Raw genomic sequence first — 20,239 nt, forward strand, 5'->3', positions numbered from 1 at the left:
CTTGGTGGGGCTGACTGGTGAGGGACGGCAGCGTGAGGGGTTTCTTCTGGGATAGAGTGTTGCTCAACATGGCCAGCTTTGTGCTGGGAAAACAAAAGAGAGAGATAAGAATATTGTTGCTAGTGTTGATGGACTACTATTTAATGCAGTTTGCTCCGGAGGCACCACCTCTAATATTTAATGCTGAATTTCAGAAAACCGGGATATCTGGCTTTTTCCACTTGGCAGTGTTCTCGGTGTGAGCTCACAGCGTTTCAGGCGGAAAAAAGTCAAACCTAAATTTAAAAAAACACATTGCTAACCGCAATATTTTAATACCTGGATTGTTTATGTAGAAATGTCTACATTTGTATTCCTGTTTAAAGTCGCAGGAGTGGGAGAAACCAATTTGCTTTCCCGTTTTCTAGTAGAACCTTCAACATCGGGTGACATTCCAGTGCATTTTGCAAGATGTTTGCATCTTGTCTGAGGTTTAAAAACTTCAGTTTTGGGTGACATTCCAGTGCATTTTTCCTTGTCTGAGGTTTAAAAACTTCAGTTTTCTAGAACGCGCCATAAGACCAATAGCTTTTGTCAAGGCCACCTTGACAGAGGTTGGATGATTTGCTTATTCCAGATGGAACTGCATGATGCTGGAGTTTCTTCTTAATGGTACCTCCTCCTTCCTAATGATACTTGCTCCTACTCTATGATGTGGAAAAACATCCCTGTATCATGACATCACCAACTCCATACTTTAACTGTGAGAATTTTTGCTTCCAAACTGTGTAATTGTTTAATCAAAACGTTGTTGGATTTTTTTTGCTTTTTAGACAATGACCCGCCTTTATGCAACACAGCGGAAACAAAAACAACACAAGTTCAGCAGAGGTGCAACATCCTTTCACAACCACTACTGCAACAGCTTGCCCACAGACCTGTACTGCCGAGCCTTGTCCATGTACTCATGCTGCTCCATCATGACCGAGTCAGCTGCTGACACGTCTATAATATTCCTGGAAGAGAATGACAACAGCAAGGTTCACTGGAGGAAAAACTCGATCTGCTGCTTTCTAATCTCAGAACACAACTTGACTTTGTCCTACTGTGCCGTCTTGTGAAGAATTGATGTGAGAAGAGCCTGTTCATCTGTACGCGCAGAGGGGACATTGGTGGTGATCCAGTCGGTCCCATTTGGAGGTTTGCTGACCGGGTTGGGGTGGGGGATGGCATTAGGGATTAGTGGCTTTTGGACGGGAGTCAAGAGAAGAGTTCAGTCAGAATGAGGAAGCTCATTCAAATCCCATTAGTTTCACATATACAGTTACATACTGACTTTCATTTCTGAAATACAATAAATCTACCCTAGGCCATTTTGCTGTCTTGTGACTCAGTGTGATTCAATAATCATTTCTAGTTCTCTTTACACAGTGTCAAAGGTTTCTGTAGATTACAAAATACATTTGATTGAATTCCACAATGCAAATTCAAGCTCTCGACGACATGAAAAGCTAAACTGTAATAAAAAGATATGTCAAAGAATATGGAAAAGGTTGCCAGTGGCATAAAATATGTCACAGAATATGGAAAAGGTTGCCAGTGGCATGCCAAGAAAATAGTGCATAGCTTTGGAGCATCTCTTCTCAGAAGCAAACAGTGTTAAAACTCTGCAGTGGTTGAGGCAGTGTCAGCGGAGTAAGTCATTTGTAATGTGCATATCAGTCAGTGTGTAGTGTTTATACATGCAATCCTTAATCATGCATGAAAACCAGTACCCAAAAGATTAAAAAAAAAATCTCATTGAGTTGTTAACAATTTACACTACAATCTTTTTTTTAATGAAAAATCTGTTATAATAAATTATCAGTGACAGAATAATTTACACTACAATCTTTTTTTTTATGAAAAATCTGTTATAATGTTATAATAAATTATCAGTGACAGAATTCGACATCTAAACCATAAAAGAACCACATCTAACCGCCTGAACAGTTGAGAGTAAACAAAAATAACAACACAAATCTGTCTCAGTGACTTCCTGTTATAACTGATTATGCCGAGACGAGGAAAACATCCCTAAGATGTCATGTTTGCTAAAACTAACACTGAATACTTTGCAGTTTAGGTTAGTCTTCAAAAACAGTATTTCTTAAGGCACGACATTAGTTAAATATACCACGTCTAACATGTTCTGATAATACAAAAGTTATAGTTTGGGGATTTCTATTCTGAACAGTCACGTGGGCTGCTCTTTTGAGCTTGAATCTTTGTTTCCTTTTGATTCTAACTCCAAAGACAGTTTTACATCAGGCCTGGACCAGAGCTACGGCTAGTTAGCAGGTGATGTACACAAACTAACCTCGCTCTTACAAAAACAAACAACAATGCCTATTTACAGTGAAATGTTTCTTATCCCAAATTTTGGGGGAAAAAAATAAATTGCACAGGCCCGCCATGGAAATTATTTCGCAATGAACCTTTCACGAACCCTCTGTCCTGAATTTATCGAGACACTTTTAGCCACCTAGCAGCTAACAGCTAACCTCTGTGGGCTCGCCCTCGTTGCTGCAACAACAGCCCATGGCAGCGTCCAATGGCCGGAGCTACACAGTCACAGCTTCCCTGGTCTCCGTCTCAAACGTTTATCCTTCGAGACAATCATAAAATGCGTCCTCTGGGTGATTTAGCCCGGCCTCATCCGAAAGGTAGAAGGAAGCCACTGTGACCAGCAGAACAGCTATCACATGACAGCAGCTGTGGTGAAACAACACAGAGAGCATTTCCGGTGACTGTTCCCCGTCACGTGATATGGGAAAACGTACTTCATTTTACATTCATTACACTATTATAAATACGTAGAGTATTTATTGTTTTCTGTTCTCCTAAAAATCTCTCTTATCTCTGCGGAACTCCAAATCCTGACTTAAATTGCGCAATAATGAAGTTGATTGAAAAGACCATATTACGTTCTGCGAGAAAACGTGTAATTCTGAGATTAAAGTTAGGGGGAAAAAAACGTTTTTTCGACGTTTTAAAAAGTCAATAAAAATGCCGATTTAAAAAGGTAAAATATAATACAAACAGTAATTAAAGAAAATATGGCACCTACGAACACGCACACAGAAGTTAATGCTAATGTTTGAATTGACAAAATAATTGTGTTTTAAAGGAAAAACGTGAAAATGCTACTTATTTCCTTCTAATATGGAAAGGAATGGATAGGGAAAAAAATATGTGTTTATTTTATCAATGAAAAAGCAATTTCCAATAAAAAAATATTTTTTAATTATCTCCAATTATTTAGATATAAAACCAGGTGTGAATAGAAACACTTTTGGATTAAGGTGGCATTTAAAGGTGTTGATCAAGTGTGAGCTCTCAGACTTCAGCAAGAGACGGAAACAGGATAAGACTTGTTGTGTCTGTCTGTGCTGTTGAAGATAAAAGTCTCTGTTTACACCCTCAGGCTGAGGATGATGACAGAGCAGTTAACGTCGAGTAGAGTTACAGTAAATGTAACAAAAATCAAAACGGTAAAACTTTGTGCATCATTTTTACTGTAAAATTAGAATAATAACACCATTTAAAATGGGCAGAAACCAATATTTAGGTTCACGTTAACATTTGTCTTGGGGGAATTTCTAAAAATGTAACATTTTACATAGGTCATATGGAAAATATGTAAGTGTGTGTTTAGGTGTGTACAATATACTGTATATATATGTGTGTCTATATATGTACATATGTTTATGTATAACTAATCTCTAGCCTATCTAATAATATATCTATAGCAACTGCTATATATCTAACTGTTTATCAATAATCTATTTAAACTGTTTATGTATTTAAACTATAACAGGTATAACAGGTTAACAGGTTCACATAACAATATATATATTATAATTATATTTTTTTCTTATATAAACATATACATATATAGAGATAATGTGGTATACTTTAGTATACATCATTCTAATTCAATTGAATAATATAGATTGCAATAACAACACCACATACAACGACAATTATTATTTACTACTACTACTACTACTCTTGTTTGTATTTTATCGACTCTTCTGGAACATTCATTTCCCGAACCTGACTTTTGAGGGATTAATAAAGTTCTATCTATCTATATATCTATTTTATATATTGAAGGTTAAATCTTTTATGAATGTTGTAATTGCCTTAAAATACTAACAGCTCACAAGTTTTGAGTCTGTGACCCTCGTTGACACTGGAGTGTGGAGGTGTGTGGAGGCCCTGGTGGAGGCAGACGCCAGTCTGATGAGGTGTAGGGGGCGATGACTGGGAGGCGCCTGGCCTCTCATTTACCCCAAGGTTCCTCTACACACCCCTTTGTTTACACCTCCAGGTCGGTCAAGTCCAGACAGAGCGTTCATTCAGAGGCAGCAGGAGCAGCAGGTTCTCTTGACTTGACGAGATCTACCGACTGAGAACAATGAGTGTGCTCTTTGTTGTCGTGCACCTCCTGCTGCTCTTGCTCGGAGACCCCTGCACTTCTGACCCAGTGGTTCCGGACCAGCTCGGTCCGCCGTCGCTCGGCTTCAGTTCCTCGGTCCGTTCGGTATGCAAACCGATCCCGAGCACCCTGTCCCTGTGCCACGGTATCGGCTACAGGAACATGCGGATCCCCAATTTGCTGGGCCACGACACTCTGCGGGAGGCCCAGCAGCAGTCGGCCGCCTGGCTGCCCCTGATCTCTAAGCTCTGCCACCGGGACACCAAGAAGTTTCTGTGCTCTCTCTTCGCTCCCGTGTGTCTGCCCGAGCTCAACGGCCCGCTCAGTCCCTGCAAGAGCTTGTGCGAAGCGGTGCGGGACGGGTGCGGGCCTGTGATGAGCGCTTTTGGGTTCCCGTGGCCAGAGATGTTCAATTGCAGTCGGTTCCCGGGTGGAACCGAGCTTTGCATCCCGGGAATCGGAGAGCAGGATGGATGGACAGCAGAGGACATTAGGCAGGAGGAGGCGCTCAAAGGTCAGTGGACAAACGATTTTGGTATATCGAAAAACCGGTCTAACTTTTTGATTATTTTTTTTTTCGTAAAACTAAATATTTTTCAGTGTTTGATTCCTCAACTCCATTTAAAAGTATAAACTATTTAGTGAAGGTCCGGATACAAGAACTCATCTGCATTTTCTTAATAACTCATTTTCGAATAATCAAGTGACTTATGCGGCAATACTTTGTTCTTTTCTAAAAATCTGTCAACAGGGACGTCCACTGACAACCTCTCTATGTTCAACAATGTGCCATTAGCCTTGTTGTATTTATTTCTACTTCTTTATACTACTATCTACAGTTATTTTTTTTTTGCACCTGAATGTTAGTACTTATGGTTAGTTAGTACTATAACTGACACAGGACTGTTCAGTGACAACAAAAAATCTTACATTTTTTGTTGATATAAATATTCCTCGACCTCTGGGCCCCCCTTGCCATTGTAACAAAATAAGGTAAAAATAAAACTGTCTTCTTTCTGCCTTTTCCCTGCAATACCCACGTTTCCCCAATAGATGGCGGAAATGACAAAAGCATTTTAGCATTTAAGACTTTATGCATGACGGTTTACACTTCATTTATCTTAGTTCACACGAATGCTTCATCTGTCTGCTCCTAACCTGGCGCCCTTGTTCAATTTTAGGTCAAATTGTGGATTGTGTCAAAAAAAAAAACACAAGATAACTGCTGTTAACACAAGAATTTCTCAATTGTGGGATCAATAAAGTTAAAATTATTATTATTATTAAAGGACAAGCCTAAACTAGTAGTAGCAGTACTCAATTACTATTTCCGCTCAGCTTTGTTGTGCATAAAAAAATCTCCTGAGTGAGAGTGTGTCCCAGGATGGTTCCCAGCACTAACACTGACTGTATACACTGTTGTACTTCCTACAATCTCTCTTCAGAAGAACTGGCACTCCCTTTTTTATCCGGAATTAATTCGCGAAATACTGTGTCATGCCAGAACTTCTGTTCGCTCTTGTCAGATACTAATTTTTTATAACCCCCTTGTTTTTTATCTTCCAGGTAGTGTCATCTGTGATGCTTGCAGTTTGGCTGCTGAAGGAGAGGCCGACATTCAGGAAAACTTTTGCCGCAGTTCATATGGTAAGAACGGATGTAGATAATGTAAATGAAGAATAATTAAATTCCAAGAAGAATCTAATCACCCGGGGAGAGTGATGACAGTGTCTGAAATGACGCCTCAACTGCCCTCTCTGTCTCTGTCACAGCGTTTAAGATGCGTCTAGGCAGCGTGTCGACAGTGGGAGGGGACCGTCAGCTCGTGCCTATGGCCCGCAGCCGCATCCTGAGATGGGCAGGGGGGGGCGCCGAGAGGGCCGAAGGGATCGGAGGTGCAATGGCGCACAATGCTTTGTGGCTGCAGGAAGGAGGCCTCTGTACTTGTCCTGGTTTGGACTCAACGGACAGTAACAAAAACGGAGACCCGGAAGAGAAACAGACGGATGAAGAAACAGCCAAAGGAGGAAAGGATGGAGATGGGGTATATAGTGGATGGTACCTGGCCCTGGCTCAGGCGGAAGAGGGAAGGCTGGTGGTGACTCGATTGGTGCGATGGACCAGAGAGGACAAAGAATTAAAGAAATTCATCCGAGCGCTCCTTAAAAAGCCTTGTCCAGTGGTGTAGTTTTGCTTGGCTTCTTTGAACGGGAACTCTTGAAAAACTCCAGAGAATGAGCAAAAGAAGACAACAGAAGCAATGACTTTAAAAAATTTTTTTTAAAAATTCCATAATCACTATAGTTAAAACTTTAAAAAAATAAATTTTAATCACAGTTCGAAACACGGTTTCATCAACTTGCTAAACTTTTTTGCTTCTACTTGTAGCACACAGAGGCTGTTGTATCAAATGTGGAACTACAGTGTATTTTGTTCTGTAAATGTATGTACATAGAGCAGGCATGGGCAAACTGCCAGATGCGGCCTGTTTGGCCTTTTAATCTGGCCCACCAAACTTGTCCACATTTGCGTTATTAATTTATATTATCATTACACTTCTGCCTTTTCCTTGCAATGCCCACATTTCCCCAATAGATGGCATAGAGAAGGCCAAAAGCATTTTAGCATGTTATCCTTTATGCATGACATTTATTACATGTCATTTATCGTCACACCAACGCTCCATCTATCTGCTCCTGACCCGGCCACCATGTCAAATGTTAGGATTCCATTTGTGGCCCGCGAGTCCCAAAGTTTGCCCACGCCTGACGGTTTTTGGTATTTGTACGATTTTCTTGTATTTTAGGGCTATCTAAACACTTTGATTGTTATACTTTGAAACACAATTGACTAGATTACATGTTTGTTGAATAAAAAAACACAATTTAGCGATTACTGTGTCCTGATGTTTACAATATACCAGAGGTGTGGACTCGAGTCTCATGACTTGGACTCGAGTCAGACTCGAGTCATCAATTTGATGACTTTAGACTCGACTTGACAAAACGTAAAGAGACTTGGAACTCGACTTGGACTTTTAACATCAATGACTCGTGACTTCACTTGGACTCGAGCCCTTTGACTCGACAAGACTTGATACTTTCTCCAAAACCGGCACAACATCCAATCAAATTAGACCCACGTTGTTTTGACACGATAATATCGAGCCAATCAAATTGCGGGACAACCAATGAGAAAGAGCTGTCGAACAATGCGCGGGTTAGAGAAAATGATACCAAAGATCGTGTTGTTCGGATATAAAAACTACGAGATGGTCAACAAAAAAATGAGTGGCAGTGAGTGGAAGGACTCGAAAGGACTCGAAACAGAAACGGCAGGACTTGGGACTTGACTTGACACTTTTCAGTCTTGACTTGGATTCGATTCAGACTTTGCCTATTTTGACTTGAGACTTGATTCGGACTTGAGTGCAAAGACTTGAGACTTGCTTGTGACTTGCAAAGCAATGACTTGGTCCCGCCTCTGCAATATACCGCACCAAAAAAGTGTTTGGAGATCCCATGTAACAACTTCTAAAAGTGGGCCGTGGTCTGTATTTTTTTTAAGACATTGTTGCATCTCAGAAGTCACCGCAGTTCCAAAACCAAACCAAAGTGAAGTTGTTTTTTTTTTGGGAAGGGGAGCGTCAGTATCAACCCTCAATCATAATCTTAATCTGAGGAATTTTTAGGTAAGAACAAACAAATTTAAAACTTCACTCCAAAACATTCAAAACGTGTCACGCATTGAACAATAATAATCGTTACAGTGTCCTGTTCATTTACAGCTTTTCCAGCTTGTGTCATCATGAGTCGGTGAAGGAAATGAGACTCCCCTAACCCGCAGACACACAGCTGCTGCTGTTTACTTGACATATCAAATATCCTTTTCTCTCTACTCTCTCTCTCTCTCTTTCTCTCTCACCTCTCTATCTCTCCCTTTAGCTTTCCATCTTGCTGTCAAACCTTGTGAAAACTGTTTAAAGAAATGAAAGGTATTAATACCATACCAGGGCCACTGGTGCCATCTGTAGCTCTTTCTGAAATGAAATAACAAAATAATTTCACTCACATGCACATCCTGTTCAGTGAATTATTCATACGGTATGCCCAGGTCTCGTACCTTCTCTCCAACTCGACACTCACCGGAAACACACACACGACTCGAGTCTTTTAGCTCTGGGCTCAGCTGAAGACATTACCTACGTCCATTCACAGTTGAGAAAACAGGTGAGTCTTTCTGTTTATAAAGGTAAATAAAGAGATATATGAGGAGGGTAATGTGCTATGGTCACTTTCTAGTAATGGTTATAGCAATACAACGCTGGTACTTGCTAATTACATGGGTTTTTTTAGGGGCCGAAGAAAAGGATTTACCTTGTTTTTGGTTAATTAACACTCAAAAGTTTGGTTAAATAAAAATGTTTTAACAAGAAAAAATATTAGCATTTTGTGGCGCTTTGGCCCAGCAAAGTTATTCTGTGGAAGTTTTTTTCCAGAATTAATTAGCATTTTGAACCCCAGGGTTCACCTCCTGGGCAAGTTTGAATCCCGGTTAGGGCAGTTGGTACCTTCCAGTGGACTCACCACCTGCAGGAAGGTTCAGGGGGGTTGGTACGGTGCAGTGTGATTTGGGTGGCGGTCATGGAGACTGCTGCCGCTGTGACCCAGTAACCAATAAGCAGATGAAAATGGATGGATGGATGGATGGATGGAGATTAATGCAGCAGTTTGGCAACATACAAATTTCACAGAGAGTTTATGTTGAGGCCCTTGGCTTTTTGATTTGAGTTTCGTGACAAATAGTCAAAACCATATCTGTAAGAACCAATGTTTTGTGGATTTTTGTGTTTAAGGCAGTACTTCTCAAATTGTAGGGGGGGGAGGTGTGAGATGTTGGGGGGGAGAGGGAGGGGAGAGGTGCTTCCAATGGAATATGGCACTCTGGACATAAGTGGTTATGGCACGCTGGACACTGCTGTAATGCTTAAATGATAACAAGCCTCCAGTCACTAGGGGGCAGCAACTCACACAGCGGTCTGTACAGATAAAACATAAAACATAATGTTCAATTTAATTTAATAATAATTAAATTAATTATTAATTGTAATTATTATTATTATATTATTAATAATATATAATTAATATTATAATATTATATATATATATTATTATAATATATATTATATATATTAATATTATAATATTATATTCATATAATATTATTAATAATTATTGTATTATTAATAATTAATTAAAATTAATAATAATTTAACCTGATAACCTAAAACATGTTATCAGGTTCTCAAAAAACGTTTCTGTCTCCAAGGGAAGGCATGACAGAAAACATTTGAGAACCACTGGTTTAAGGTGAACTGTGAGAATATACAGTACTTCATTTGAGTGTCTCGTTGTCTCCATGAGTCAGGATGGTGTCTCCTGCCATTGCTCTGGCTTTTCTCCCCCTCCTGCTGACGCTGATCATCAGGTACCGGTTCTACTTTGTGCTGTTCTATCGAGCCTTCCTGGTCAGAATATGGAAGGACTGCGTCACTGGTCTGAGTCGAGAGGAGCGGGCCTTCCAGTACGTTCTCACTCAGGCTACACCAGGAGACCCTGAGAGCATCCTGGACGCCTTTGATGCATGGTGCAGCAAGGTGGAGTTCATCAGCAACATTGGGCCTAAAAAAGGTGAGGTGACATTTTTACTGCACAGTAAAAACCCATTCAACACGTTCTGATGGGAGTTTGTGTGTCTGGTTAGGGAAAATCCTGGACCGGCTACTGGTGGAGCAGAGTCCTCTGACTGTGCTGGAGCTAGGGACACACTGCGCGTACAGCACCATACGAATTGCACGAGCTCTGCCACTGGGAGCCAGACTTTACAGTGTCGAGATGGACCAGAGAAATGCTGTCATTGCTGAAAAAATCATCCGCCTGGCAGGGTTTGACGATGACACGGTGCGTCAACGTAAATTTATTTACATCATTTTAACAGCATATGCTAGCTAGATCATACATTAACACAGGTCAGCCACGAGTTTATGTAAACATTTTAAGAAAAGTATGCTAGCTCGATCATACATTAACACAGGTACGAGTTTATGTAAACATTTTAAGAAAATTACAAATGACTGCAGGAGTTATTGGTGTTTTTAAAATATCAGGAGACATGCACGCAAGCCATAAAGGTTTAGTCGAGTTAATATTTACTGGATCAACGCTGAAGTAAGCGTTGTTGTTTTATTAATAATAAACCATTGGCAAAGTAAATAGATATGCTTGAGAATAAAAAGAAATAATACTAAGCTAATGCTATGTGATACTGAGCTAATATCCCTGTTTAGTCAATTTATGTTCTTTCGAATACATATTATAACATCTACTTAGCGGCTATTATATCAATGAAACTGGAAAAATTCAAATCAGAAAAAAATATTATTTACACCCAAATCCAATGAATGCCCCCTGGTGGCAATAGTAAGGTTAAAGAACCCTGCCCTCTGCCATGTTTAGCATCTAACAAATTAATCTCCATTTTCAACATATTAAACCATGAATTTGTTTATTACACGTGAATCCGATTTGCGATATGGATTTATCTCTTGTGACCATGGTGATTTGTGTTTAATAATTGCACACCGCGCCGCATCACGACTAGCCATTTCATTTCACTCAGAAGTCGTAAATGACATTGATGATCGATGACATTATCTATTGCATGTCCTAAAGGTGGAACTCATTGTGAATCCATCTGATGAGGTAATCCCTCGCCTTCGTTCGGACTATGGAATAGAAAGGCTGGACTTTGTCTTTATGGATCACTGGAAGAAATGCTACAGCCCTGATCTCCAGGTAACAATAAAATGTCATACCAAACAGGGGTTTTCAAGTGTAAATGAAAAAAAAACAAGTATGGCAATACTTCCTCTTTCCCCTCCAAGGCGACGACAGGTTACTACATAGACCTAATGGTCTATAGCATACGTGTCAAACTCAAGGCCCGGGGGCCAAATTCTGCCCGCCAAGCCATTTTGTGTGGCCCGCGGGAGCTTAAAAAGCATTTAATAAAGTCCATGCATCAGAGTTGATCAACCTATGAAATTAAAAGTTTTTTGCAGATACATGTATTAGTCTGTTATGGAGGGGCTACATCTAAATCAGACTCTATTCGGTTTGTATCAAAGTCTGAATGACTTTTATTTTAAAATATTGCCAGATTATCGTCAAATAAAGAAAGTAAATGGAATTTTTTTTTTTTTTTTGAATGAAGTAAATTAGAATTTCTTCACTGGGTCCCACTGCTGGTACCAAAGGACCTATGGACTGGTACTGGTCCACGAACCAGGAGTTGGGGACCCCCTGATCTATACAGTGTTCCATTTAAAACCGGCCCTTCAACAGGAACTCTATTGCTGATGTGGCCCCCGGTGAAAATGGTGAAATCTTGAACGCCATATTGGAATGGTTGAAAATAAGGATGTCTAATAATATCGGGCGACCAATATTATTAATTAACTAAAATCCATAAGAATCTTTTTTTTTTTTTTTTTTTTCGAAATTGCAATGCGGACAACGCAATGTCTGGGTTTCGTCAAATAACGTATGCCCTAAAAATAGTTTTGGGGATGAACAGCTGTATGTGAAAGTGAAAATCACTAGAGCATCGCAGCCGATTTAATGAATTTATATTTTAATAATCAGGGGATTTTATGCCGAATGCTGGTGCTAGCAACTGATACGATGGTTTGTACAGATAAAAAATATATATTACCAGGCCTATTAGCATATCGGATATTGGTAAAAAAGTTAATATCGGACATCCCTAGATAAAAACTGTCCTCGAAACATGGAAAACTTTTTGTATAATATTTCTAAAGCTCTAACTGCATTTTGTACGTTATACTTTGGTTTGATTTTACAGTAATCTGGACTGCCTGTTTGTGTGTGTTTGTTTTAGTTACTGGAGGATTGCGGTTTGCTAGGAAAAGGCTCGATGATCGTAGCCGACAACGTGCTGTTTCCTGGCGCTCCGAAGTTTCTCAGACACATCCGCAAGAGTGGCCTGTATGAGTGGAAGATCCACCGGGCCACACTTGAATACAGCCAAGGTATCCGAGATGGGATGGCGGAACTGGTGTACCAGGGAATCAAGTAGATAATGTGGACAGGAATATCACACTGCTACAGAACTGAGCATTTTAAAAGGGAATAAAGAGTTGTAAAACTCAGGGTTAAAGCTATTTGTGATCGCTTATAGGGTTTTAGGGATTTTATAGGGTTTATACCTGGTCACAACATACTTCATTTGTCATTGTTTTTTTTGTTTTAGGAAAGAAACTTTTAATATTTTAACAGTAGCTACTTAAAAAAAAAAGTTTAAAAAATGTGACACAGCTCAGCTGAGGGAGCTAACTTGACAAGTTTGTTTTTATTATCTGACCTTGTCTTACATTATAACATCTGACCTAGAATCCTGTGACTTACTCCTGTATTTAAGAGTCTTGGTTTAAATTGTTTTCTGGTTCTTTTTACTTTCACTTTTCACATGTGTGAATATTTCCTCTCAGCTAATAAAAGTTAGAAAACCACACTGCCCAGTTTGCTTTACCAGACCTGAAGAGCTTTTGCATTCAACTAAATGTGAGTTTCTTTTTTTAATTCTTGAGAATCAAAAAAAAAAAAAAAAAAAAAAAATCTAACAACTGGAAAAAACAGCATTTTTTAAAAATGATTATTGTTATAATCAAGAAATGTCTTCAACAGTGCAGTTTACAAAAACCCAGTATATTATATTTTTTATCAAAATAACTTTAATAAGAGTTGAAGCCTCTTCTCATTCAGTCTAAATATTCACATTCATGACACAACGCAAAAAGCTACTGTCACTGGTCACATTCCAATAGAAACATAATTTCACATGCTGTGAAACACTGTCGGACTTTGTGGTAAAACATTAGACAGCCTCCATCGCGAGTAAAAACAATTTAAGCTGACTGTACAATAGTTTCTGCTTCATCGGCCTTGTGAAGACTCTGCAGAAATTGCACGTGATAAATTATGAGGTTGAAGTTTAAAGGACAGAAGTCACGACGATGATGTCTGGTAATGATAGTCGATAACCAGAAATTAAATAATACACATCATACATGCACAAAAGCTTTAACACTCATACATAATCAACGCAATGTGCATCACCTTGGTCAGATCTACTGTCCAACCTTTTGATGCAACTTTAACCTGAAGAATAACATCAAGATACAAGGGTCAGGAGTTGGGTTTTTAAAATAAGAGCAAACTTGGTAAAAGCTAATTTTTTTTTTTTCACCTAAATCATCCATTGATCTTGGTCTTGTTCTGCTCCTTCCATGTCCACCTGAAAACAATAAAACAATAAAATACTAATCTGGATGGAGGAATTCTTTTGACACTATACTAGAAAAGGTCAGATTAGAAAACCATTAGGAAATCCATGTCAGTAAATTAAAATGTCTTCAACGTGGAGACATTTTTCGCAGAATATATCTGGACTCACCTCGTTAATCTCGCCATCATCTGGGGACTCATTGTAATCATTCATCTCGTCCATGTCCTGCATGTCTTCTTCATCTTCAGAGTCTTCCTCGCTGTCCTCCTCATCTTCATCGTCCTCCTCATCCTCCTCTTCATACCCTGCCTGAGTTCATCAAATGAAGATGTGGATGAAGACATGTATGCATTTTTGTCTATTACAGTAAAAAGTAAACAATGAATTGATCATTAAAACGTGGGTGAAGACATTTAAGCATTTTTTGTCTATTACAAAGTAAACAATGAATTGATCATTAAAAATGAAAAAAAAAAATTAAAATCCATTAAAAAATGTTTGAATAACTGAAGTACCATCAAGTTTCCTAATTGAATTTTTGGCACAGTTTAATAAATGTCATGGTCCTTTCACACTGTGAGATGTGCAAATAGGTTAATTATATATTAATTACAAAAAAGTATGGATGTTGTACCTCAAAAATAGGTTTCCCAATGGGCATCAAGTTGTTGTCTTTCTCTGCAATGCTCTGCAACTGAAAGCACAGAAAATCACATGCATGGTACAGAGTAATGACCAACGTGCAGTCATGTGACGGTGATGTGCTGTCTCAAGCCTCAGGCTTTTATGGGTTTGTTTTAACCGCTGACTGACGATGAACATCTTTCAAGTTTTCTATCAACTTTCAGTAAATTACTACAATAAACTTGACACTGATGTGTAGACATGGAATGACACGATAATGGAAACTACTTACAGTAGTTAAACAAGTGACTTGTTTAACATTTAACTAGCAATCCAGTTAAATGTATTCAACCCTTTGGCCTGGATTTTCTTTTACAGCTTAAAAAGTTACAAGCAAAGCAAACCGTGTGTCCCCTCGAAACAGAATACATACAAGTATGTTTTAAGGCAGTATTCCTCTTACATTTTTTTACAAAGACTTGCTGTCATATTCAATTCTGAACACTCCATGAACAAACTACGGGGCAATAATAGTAAATGGAGTGAAGGACTGTCGGGTTGTTGTTTACCCAAGTTTGGTGCTGCTGTTCCTGCTGGTGAAGCTCAGTCTCGTCCACACAGGGTCGGTCCAGGTTAAACCACAGGGACTCCGTTATTCGTGGGAAAAGAGATGGGAATAACGTGGACATATCTGCCACAACCGCAACAAACAATGTCACTCACGTTGTAACATGTACAGACAGAGGTATTATTTGTGCCTCTGTATTTCTAAACACCTTTATAAAGTAATGTACAGTTTGCTTTTCATAGTCATGTTTGTCATAGTGTTTAACATTTGGTCTCTATTAAAACCGTTTGTGCTTAAGAAAGCAAACACCTAAACATTGCAAATGGAATTAATGAGGACTACGGAGAAAACGTTGCGTTTCAACATAAGGAAGCCGACATTCTTGCAAATAACCCCGAATTACAATGTTAATACGCTTTAATCGCGTCTACGCATCTGGAGAGGGGAGCTGAAAAAAGCCCATGTTTGTCTCATGTTATACGTCTTAGGGTTATACGGCGTCGTTTAAACTCAGTGATGCACAGTAAGCTAAATAACCGAATAGTGTCGCTGTGTAGGAACGTATTTTACCAGTGGCTCTTGTCTTATTGTGCAACAGAGAAAACGAGTAAAACAAAATTGAAAGTCCGGGGTTGTTCTTAACAGACGATGTGATATAAAATAGTGCCATGTTTAATTAATTAAGTAGAATGTACCCGTACCTGTTTTAACCGTCAAATCCACGCTCCAAATCTAACTAAAATTCAAAACAAGTTAACCGGAAACACTGGTGTTCTCTTTTAAAAAGTCCCCTTTGGTGAAGTCACGACGTAAAGGTTCCGCTGGCGTTAAAGTGGCAAACTAATGAACGGTTAGGTATAAATATGTATGTATATATATATATNTTTTATATTCTTTATGGAAGTTTTTCACATATTTTGAATATGTAAACATTAAAACATTGTAGCAGTACTGCACAAGGGTTGTACAGTACTGCTCCTTTATATAATTATTTAAAATAATTAAAAAGCGTGATAGATGATCAACTACACAACTTATTTTTAATTGAATTTGAATTTAAAATTGATTGCTTAAAAGAAACTCAACCCTTGCTCACATGGCGTGATTGTAATGGATTATAATTCAGAGATTTCAGAATCCCACTTAGGTCACAGTGCCATTTGTGTGTGTGTGACCTTGAGATAAGACAAACTCCCCTTAGATTAGGATACAATTTAACTAAGGATACGACCCACGCACTAAAATATATCACATGGTCATGAGAGTCGGACTTTAAACTCTGTAGCTTTTTTATGGCCCGGCATATTTTTCATTAACCGGCTGGTGAGACTTACAAACACAGAGACACACACATGCACAGATGTGTGTCTTCTCATTTTAGTTTAGTCTAATCCAGTGTATAGAAGATAACTGAAGACACAATTTGTACGAGAATCACCACAGGGACAGCAGAGAGAACATTACAGACATCCAACAAGGTAACGTGACTGTTCATTAAGAACGAATGTTCTTTACATGTTTTCTTTACAATGGCTTGAATGATTCTGTTGAATGTTCTTTACAATGGCTTGAATGATTCTGTTATATTCAGGTATTTTGGCTCTTTCTGACTGTATTTCTGTCTGTTACCAAAACCATTAAAAACAACGAATGGATTTGATGAAGTCTACACGCAGTTGTTGGGATTGGTTTCTAAATTCTCCCTAAACTCTGACTCTTAAAAACATTCTGAGATTTTGTAGGTCAAACCCACATTCACAGTGGGCCAAAATTAAAACCTGGAACAAAGTTGTGGGCCTAACTTAATATTTATTGAAAGATTGACAGCAATTGTGCATGTTTTCCCTTCTGTCCAGATATATAATGTAAAATGTGTTCATACGGAAAAAAAACTTTAGTTTTGCATAAACATTGAATCTGGAACAACCAAAGCTTAATATTATAAACACATGACCAGGAATTATTGGGTCTAATGTCTCTAGAGTATTCAAAAAGGTTGTTAAATTATTTAAAAAATTAATAACCTTGTTCCATCCATCCATTTTCATCCGCTTATGCGTTACCGGGCCTGAGTTTGACACGTGTGTTTTAGAGGTTTAATGTTAACCACCTACTTTTAAAATGTTAACCCTCATTCCATCAATCATATTTTATTTTTCAAGCATTTTTTTGAAAAACCTAATTTAATGCACAACAATGCCTTCTGCCTACAGAGTCATGTGGGCCATATTCACCTTAATACTAGCCTTCTCCAGTGGCACACTTTCACTGGACAAACTCAACATGTGCATGGACGCCAAGCACCACAAAACAAGTCCTGGACCTGAGGGTCTACTCTACAATCAGGTAATTTATTAAGTCAGTCCAAAGAACAGCTGACATGTACCCCGCTGGGTGTCTTGATAACATTACGTTAGCTTTCACTTAATGTTAAGATGAGATTAAAAGTATAGAAGTGATCTGATGTTCTAATGTTCTTCTTCAGTGTGCGCCCTGGAAAAATAATGCATGTTGCACAGCCAACACCAGCGAGGAGGCCCACAGTGACAACTCCTACCTGTACAACTTCAACTGGAATCACTGTGGTTCCATGAGCCCAAAATGCAAGAAGCATTTCATCCAGGACACTTGCTTCTACGAGTGTTCACCACACTTGGGCCCCTGGATACAAGAAGTGTGTACTGTGCATTTGTTACAATTTTATCCAAACACTAGATGGCAGCAAAAAACATTATGTCAAAGGTCCATACAGCCAGTGTTTTTTGTTGTTGTGATGTAATAACAAAGCTCTCCACGAAGTTGTATACTAAATACTAAATCTTCTGTAAAAACCTAAAATATTGTTGGACATTTTTGTTCAGGTGGATCAGAGCTGGCGCAAGGAGCGCATAGTGGATGTCCCCCTATGTATGGAGGATTGCCACAGCTGGTGGGAGGACTGTAAAGATGATTTCACCTGCAAGTCTGACTGGCACACGGGATGGAACTGGAATTCAGGTGAATACAAAGTACTTTGCATAAATACACAAGGTAAAAAGGTTGTGAAGCATCTTGATTCCTCCCCTAAAATCTTTCTTTTGTATTATGTGCAAAATATTCGTTTTAATCTATATTGTTCAATTCGCTGTATTGTAAATTAAGATCACATTTAGAGCTGAAGAAAAGCGAAACATGGCACGTGACATGAGCATGTAGCGAATGTTGCACGTGACAACGTGTGACAATTACATCATTCGCAGTGGAATGTGAATCACATGTGTGTGCTTTACAGTCTGTCTATGCTTCCATCCCCTTTTTATTTTATAAAAACACATACACTAGTAATTAAAACAGCAGCAATTTAGGTAAACGATTGCTTAAATTATGAATCCAAGAGGAATTACCTTCTATTTTCCAAGATTCCTTTGCACCCTGAACACAACATACTGTATTTACTTTACTGCAGTGTTTAGTAATATGATAACTATGTCTCACCAGTATACCTCCAGGCTAACAGGCTAACAGATTAAGCATCACCCTAGGCACATCAATTTGTATGTGGACACCAAAAATACGTGCATTGACAATTTTCTGTCATTATCTCTACATTTCAGGTTTTAATCACTGCCCTGCTGGTGCCAAGTGCAGAAAGTGGACTGATTTTTACCCCACACCCAAGTCTATGTGTGAACAAATTTGGTCCAACTCCTACTTGTACACCACCCACAGCAAAACCTCTGGCCGCTGCATGCAGCTGTGGTTCTCTGGAGAAAATCCCAACCGAAAAGTAGCCGAGTATTACCTCAACAGTGCACTGCAAATGCCGAGCTTTACCTTGACATCAATCCTTTCCCTGGCTGCTGCGTCTCTGGCTATGACGATGTCCTAAAATAAAATCCGATAAACACGATAACAATTGTCTTGTGTTGTCTTGTGCTCCTGACCCTGGTTGGTGTGACTTTAAGCTGTCTTCATGTCTTTCTGTCTCGTCCTCTCTTCATTTGACTACATTTTTAAAGTTATCTTGCAGTGACACTTTGTGTAAAAAATATTAGAAGAAATTGTAGGTGTGTATTATAAACTGGATGTGCATTTAGCAGACACTTTTATCCAAAGCGACTTGTAAAAAAAAGAATGAACACTTCATCGAGGAACTCCTGAAAATAGACAGCCATTTAGTAACAAGAATGAACACTTAAGCTACATCGAGGAGCTCCTGAAAATAGACAGCCATTTAGTAAAGTGGGACTTCTTAACTAGGGTACAGATAACTGCAGAAGGAGAAGGGAAGTATGGGAAAGTGCTAGAACAGGAGGTGCTCTCTGAATAGGCGCCCGTTAATGCCCCCGTTCTCGTGGTGCTTGGTAGGGGATGCCCCCGTTCTCGTGGTGCTTGGTAGCTTATTCCACCAGACAACGCCGATATACTTGCAGCAATTGATGAAAGACCCCTTCACAAAGATCTTCAACAGCTACGATTCTTTTCTCGTTTTTATGCGTCCCCGAATAAGGCACGAAACGACACACCACATGCTGCTGAGCTCTTGGATGGCAGTACTCCTAAGTGCAGTCCTTGGATCTTCTTAATAACCTCTTTACAACCTCAAGAAACTGTAAATCTGAACCAGGATCTGTCTAAAGGAAAATTGGTTTTCTGCACTCGGACCGAGCATGGTAATTATGGGGTGTGTTTGTGTGTGTGTGTGTTTGCGTGTGTGTGTGTGTGAATGCCACGTGTTTTTGCCTTGGGATTAACTTGGTTGATTAGATTATGCATGACCTTAGCTTATCAAAAATAAAATTGATATAGATATACTATACAGCATTGCGTCTCCATCGTTTAACCTAGATGTCAAGGTCTAACGAATTTATCTTTAGGATAAACTGATGCAGTTAATGCTTTTTTTCTTTCTTTCTTTCTTTCTTTCTTTGTTTTTATTCTAAAGTGTGTGACCGTGCAACTTGACTGCATGTTCAGCTGTGAACTCTTAACTTTTCAACTTTTCTCTCCCTCCAAGACATATATTTGAGCAAAGAGGAGTGCCTCTGCATGCGAGTGTCTTATTAAATTTGCTCAGTAATTATGCCACTATGCATAATCCGACACATTTGTTTAAATGTGGAGTCAAATAACATTTTAATCTTTAACTTAATCTGTGACTGCATTTCTGTGACAATCTGTGACAACATTTCCACCAAAGAAATCTCTCATCATAATTGACCACTAGAAGTGCATGGTGT

General features: G+C 39.0%; 6 protein-coding genes across 7 annotated transcripts in view; 4 read left to right on the top strand and 2 right to left on the bottom strand.

Annotated features, from left to right (window-relative positions):
- The window catches only part of lrrc51 (leucine rich repeat containing 51), a 7,365-nt gene extending 6,356 nt beyond the window's left edge, over positions 1–1,009 (top strand). For both annotated transcript variants that reach the window (XM_008309810.2, XM_008309811.3), the window contains exon 6: positions 813–1,009. In XM_008309810.2, the coding sequence (XP_008308032.1) occupies positions 813–819 (7 nt within the window). In that variant the 3' untranslated portion in view covers positions 820–1,009. The remainder of the gene's footprint in view (positions 1–812) is intronic.
- The window catches only part of lamtor1 (late endosomal/lysosomal adaptor, MAPK and MTOR activator 1), a 3,876-nt gene extending 1,119 nt beyond the window's left edge, over positions 1–2,757 (bottom strand). The window contains 4 exon segments of the mRNA XM_008309809.3: positions 1–83; positions 918–995; positions 1,086–1,225; positions 2,523–2,757. Of these exon segments, the coding sequence (XP_008308031.1) occupies positions 1–83; positions 918–995; positions 1,086–1,225; positions 2,523–2,561 (340 nt within the window). The 5' untranslated portion in view covers positions 2,562–2,757.
- Positions 2,758–3,912: 1,155 nt separating this feature from the next.
- Positions 3,913–6,736, top strand: sfrp2l (secreted frizzled-related protein 2 like). Its single transcript, XM_008309812.3, has 3 exons — positions 3,913–4,976; positions 6,029–6,109; positions 6,235–6,736. The coding sequence occupies exons 1-3, from the start codon at positions 4,442–4,444 to the stop codon at positions 6,648–6,650; spliced, it is 1,032 nt and encodes a 343-aa protein (XP_008308034.1). The 5' UTR covers positions 3,913–4,441; the 3' UTR covers positions 6,651–6,736.
- Positions 6,737–9,792: 3,056 nt separating this feature from the next.
- tomt (transmembrane O-methyltransferase) lies at positions 9,793–13,145 on the top strand. The gene is made up of 4 exons (XM_008309813.3): positions 9,793–10,152; positions 10,226–10,422; positions 11,194–11,316; positions 12,422–13,145. The coding sequence occupies exons 1-4, from the start codon at positions 9,891–9,893 to the stop codon at positions 12,617–12,619; spliced, it is 780 nt and encodes a 259-aa protein (XP_008308035.1). The 5' UTR covers positions 9,793–9,890; the 3' UTR covers positions 12,620–13,145.
- Positions 13,146–13,688: 543 nt separating this feature from the next.
- On the bottom strand, positions 13,689–15,853 carry anapc15 (anaphase promoting complex subunit 15). Its single transcript, XM_008309814.3, has 5 exons — positions 15,722–15,853; positions 15,022–15,143; positions 14,463–14,522; positions 13,997–14,137; positions 13,689–13,837 (listed from the first exon to the last, which is right to left on the bottom strand). Exons 2-5 carry the CDS (start codon positions 15,139–15,141, stop codon positions 13,790–13,792), a joined length of 369 nt encoding a protein of 122 aa, XP_008308036.1. The 5' UTR covers positions 15,142–15,143; positions 15,722–15,853; the 3' UTR covers positions 13,689–13,789.
- A 468-nt stretch (positions 15,854–16,321) lies between these two features.
- folr (folate receptor) lies at positions 16,322–18,913 on the top strand. Its single transcript, XM_008309816.3, has 5 exons — positions 16,322–16,498; positions 17,234–17,366; positions 17,506–17,694; positions 17,882–18,017; positions 18,614–18,913. The coding sequence occupies exons 2-5, from the start codon at positions 17,238–17,240 to the stop codon at positions 18,886–18,888; spliced, it is 729 nt and encodes a 242-aa protein (XP_008308038.1). The 5' UTR covers positions 16,322–16,498; positions 17,234–17,237; the 3' UTR covers positions 18,889–18,913.
- Positions 18,914–20,239: the final 1,326 nt, after the last annotated feature.

This window comes from Cynoglossus semilaevis, chromosome 4 (genome assembly GCF_000523025.1).
Source record: "Cynoglossus semilaevis isolate Cse_v1.0 chromosome 4, Cse_v1.0, whole genome shotgun sequence".
Taxonomy (NCBI): domain Eukaryota; kingdom Metazoa; phylum Chordata; class Actinopteri; order Pleuronectiformes; family Cynoglossidae; genus Cynoglossus; species Cynoglossus semilaevis.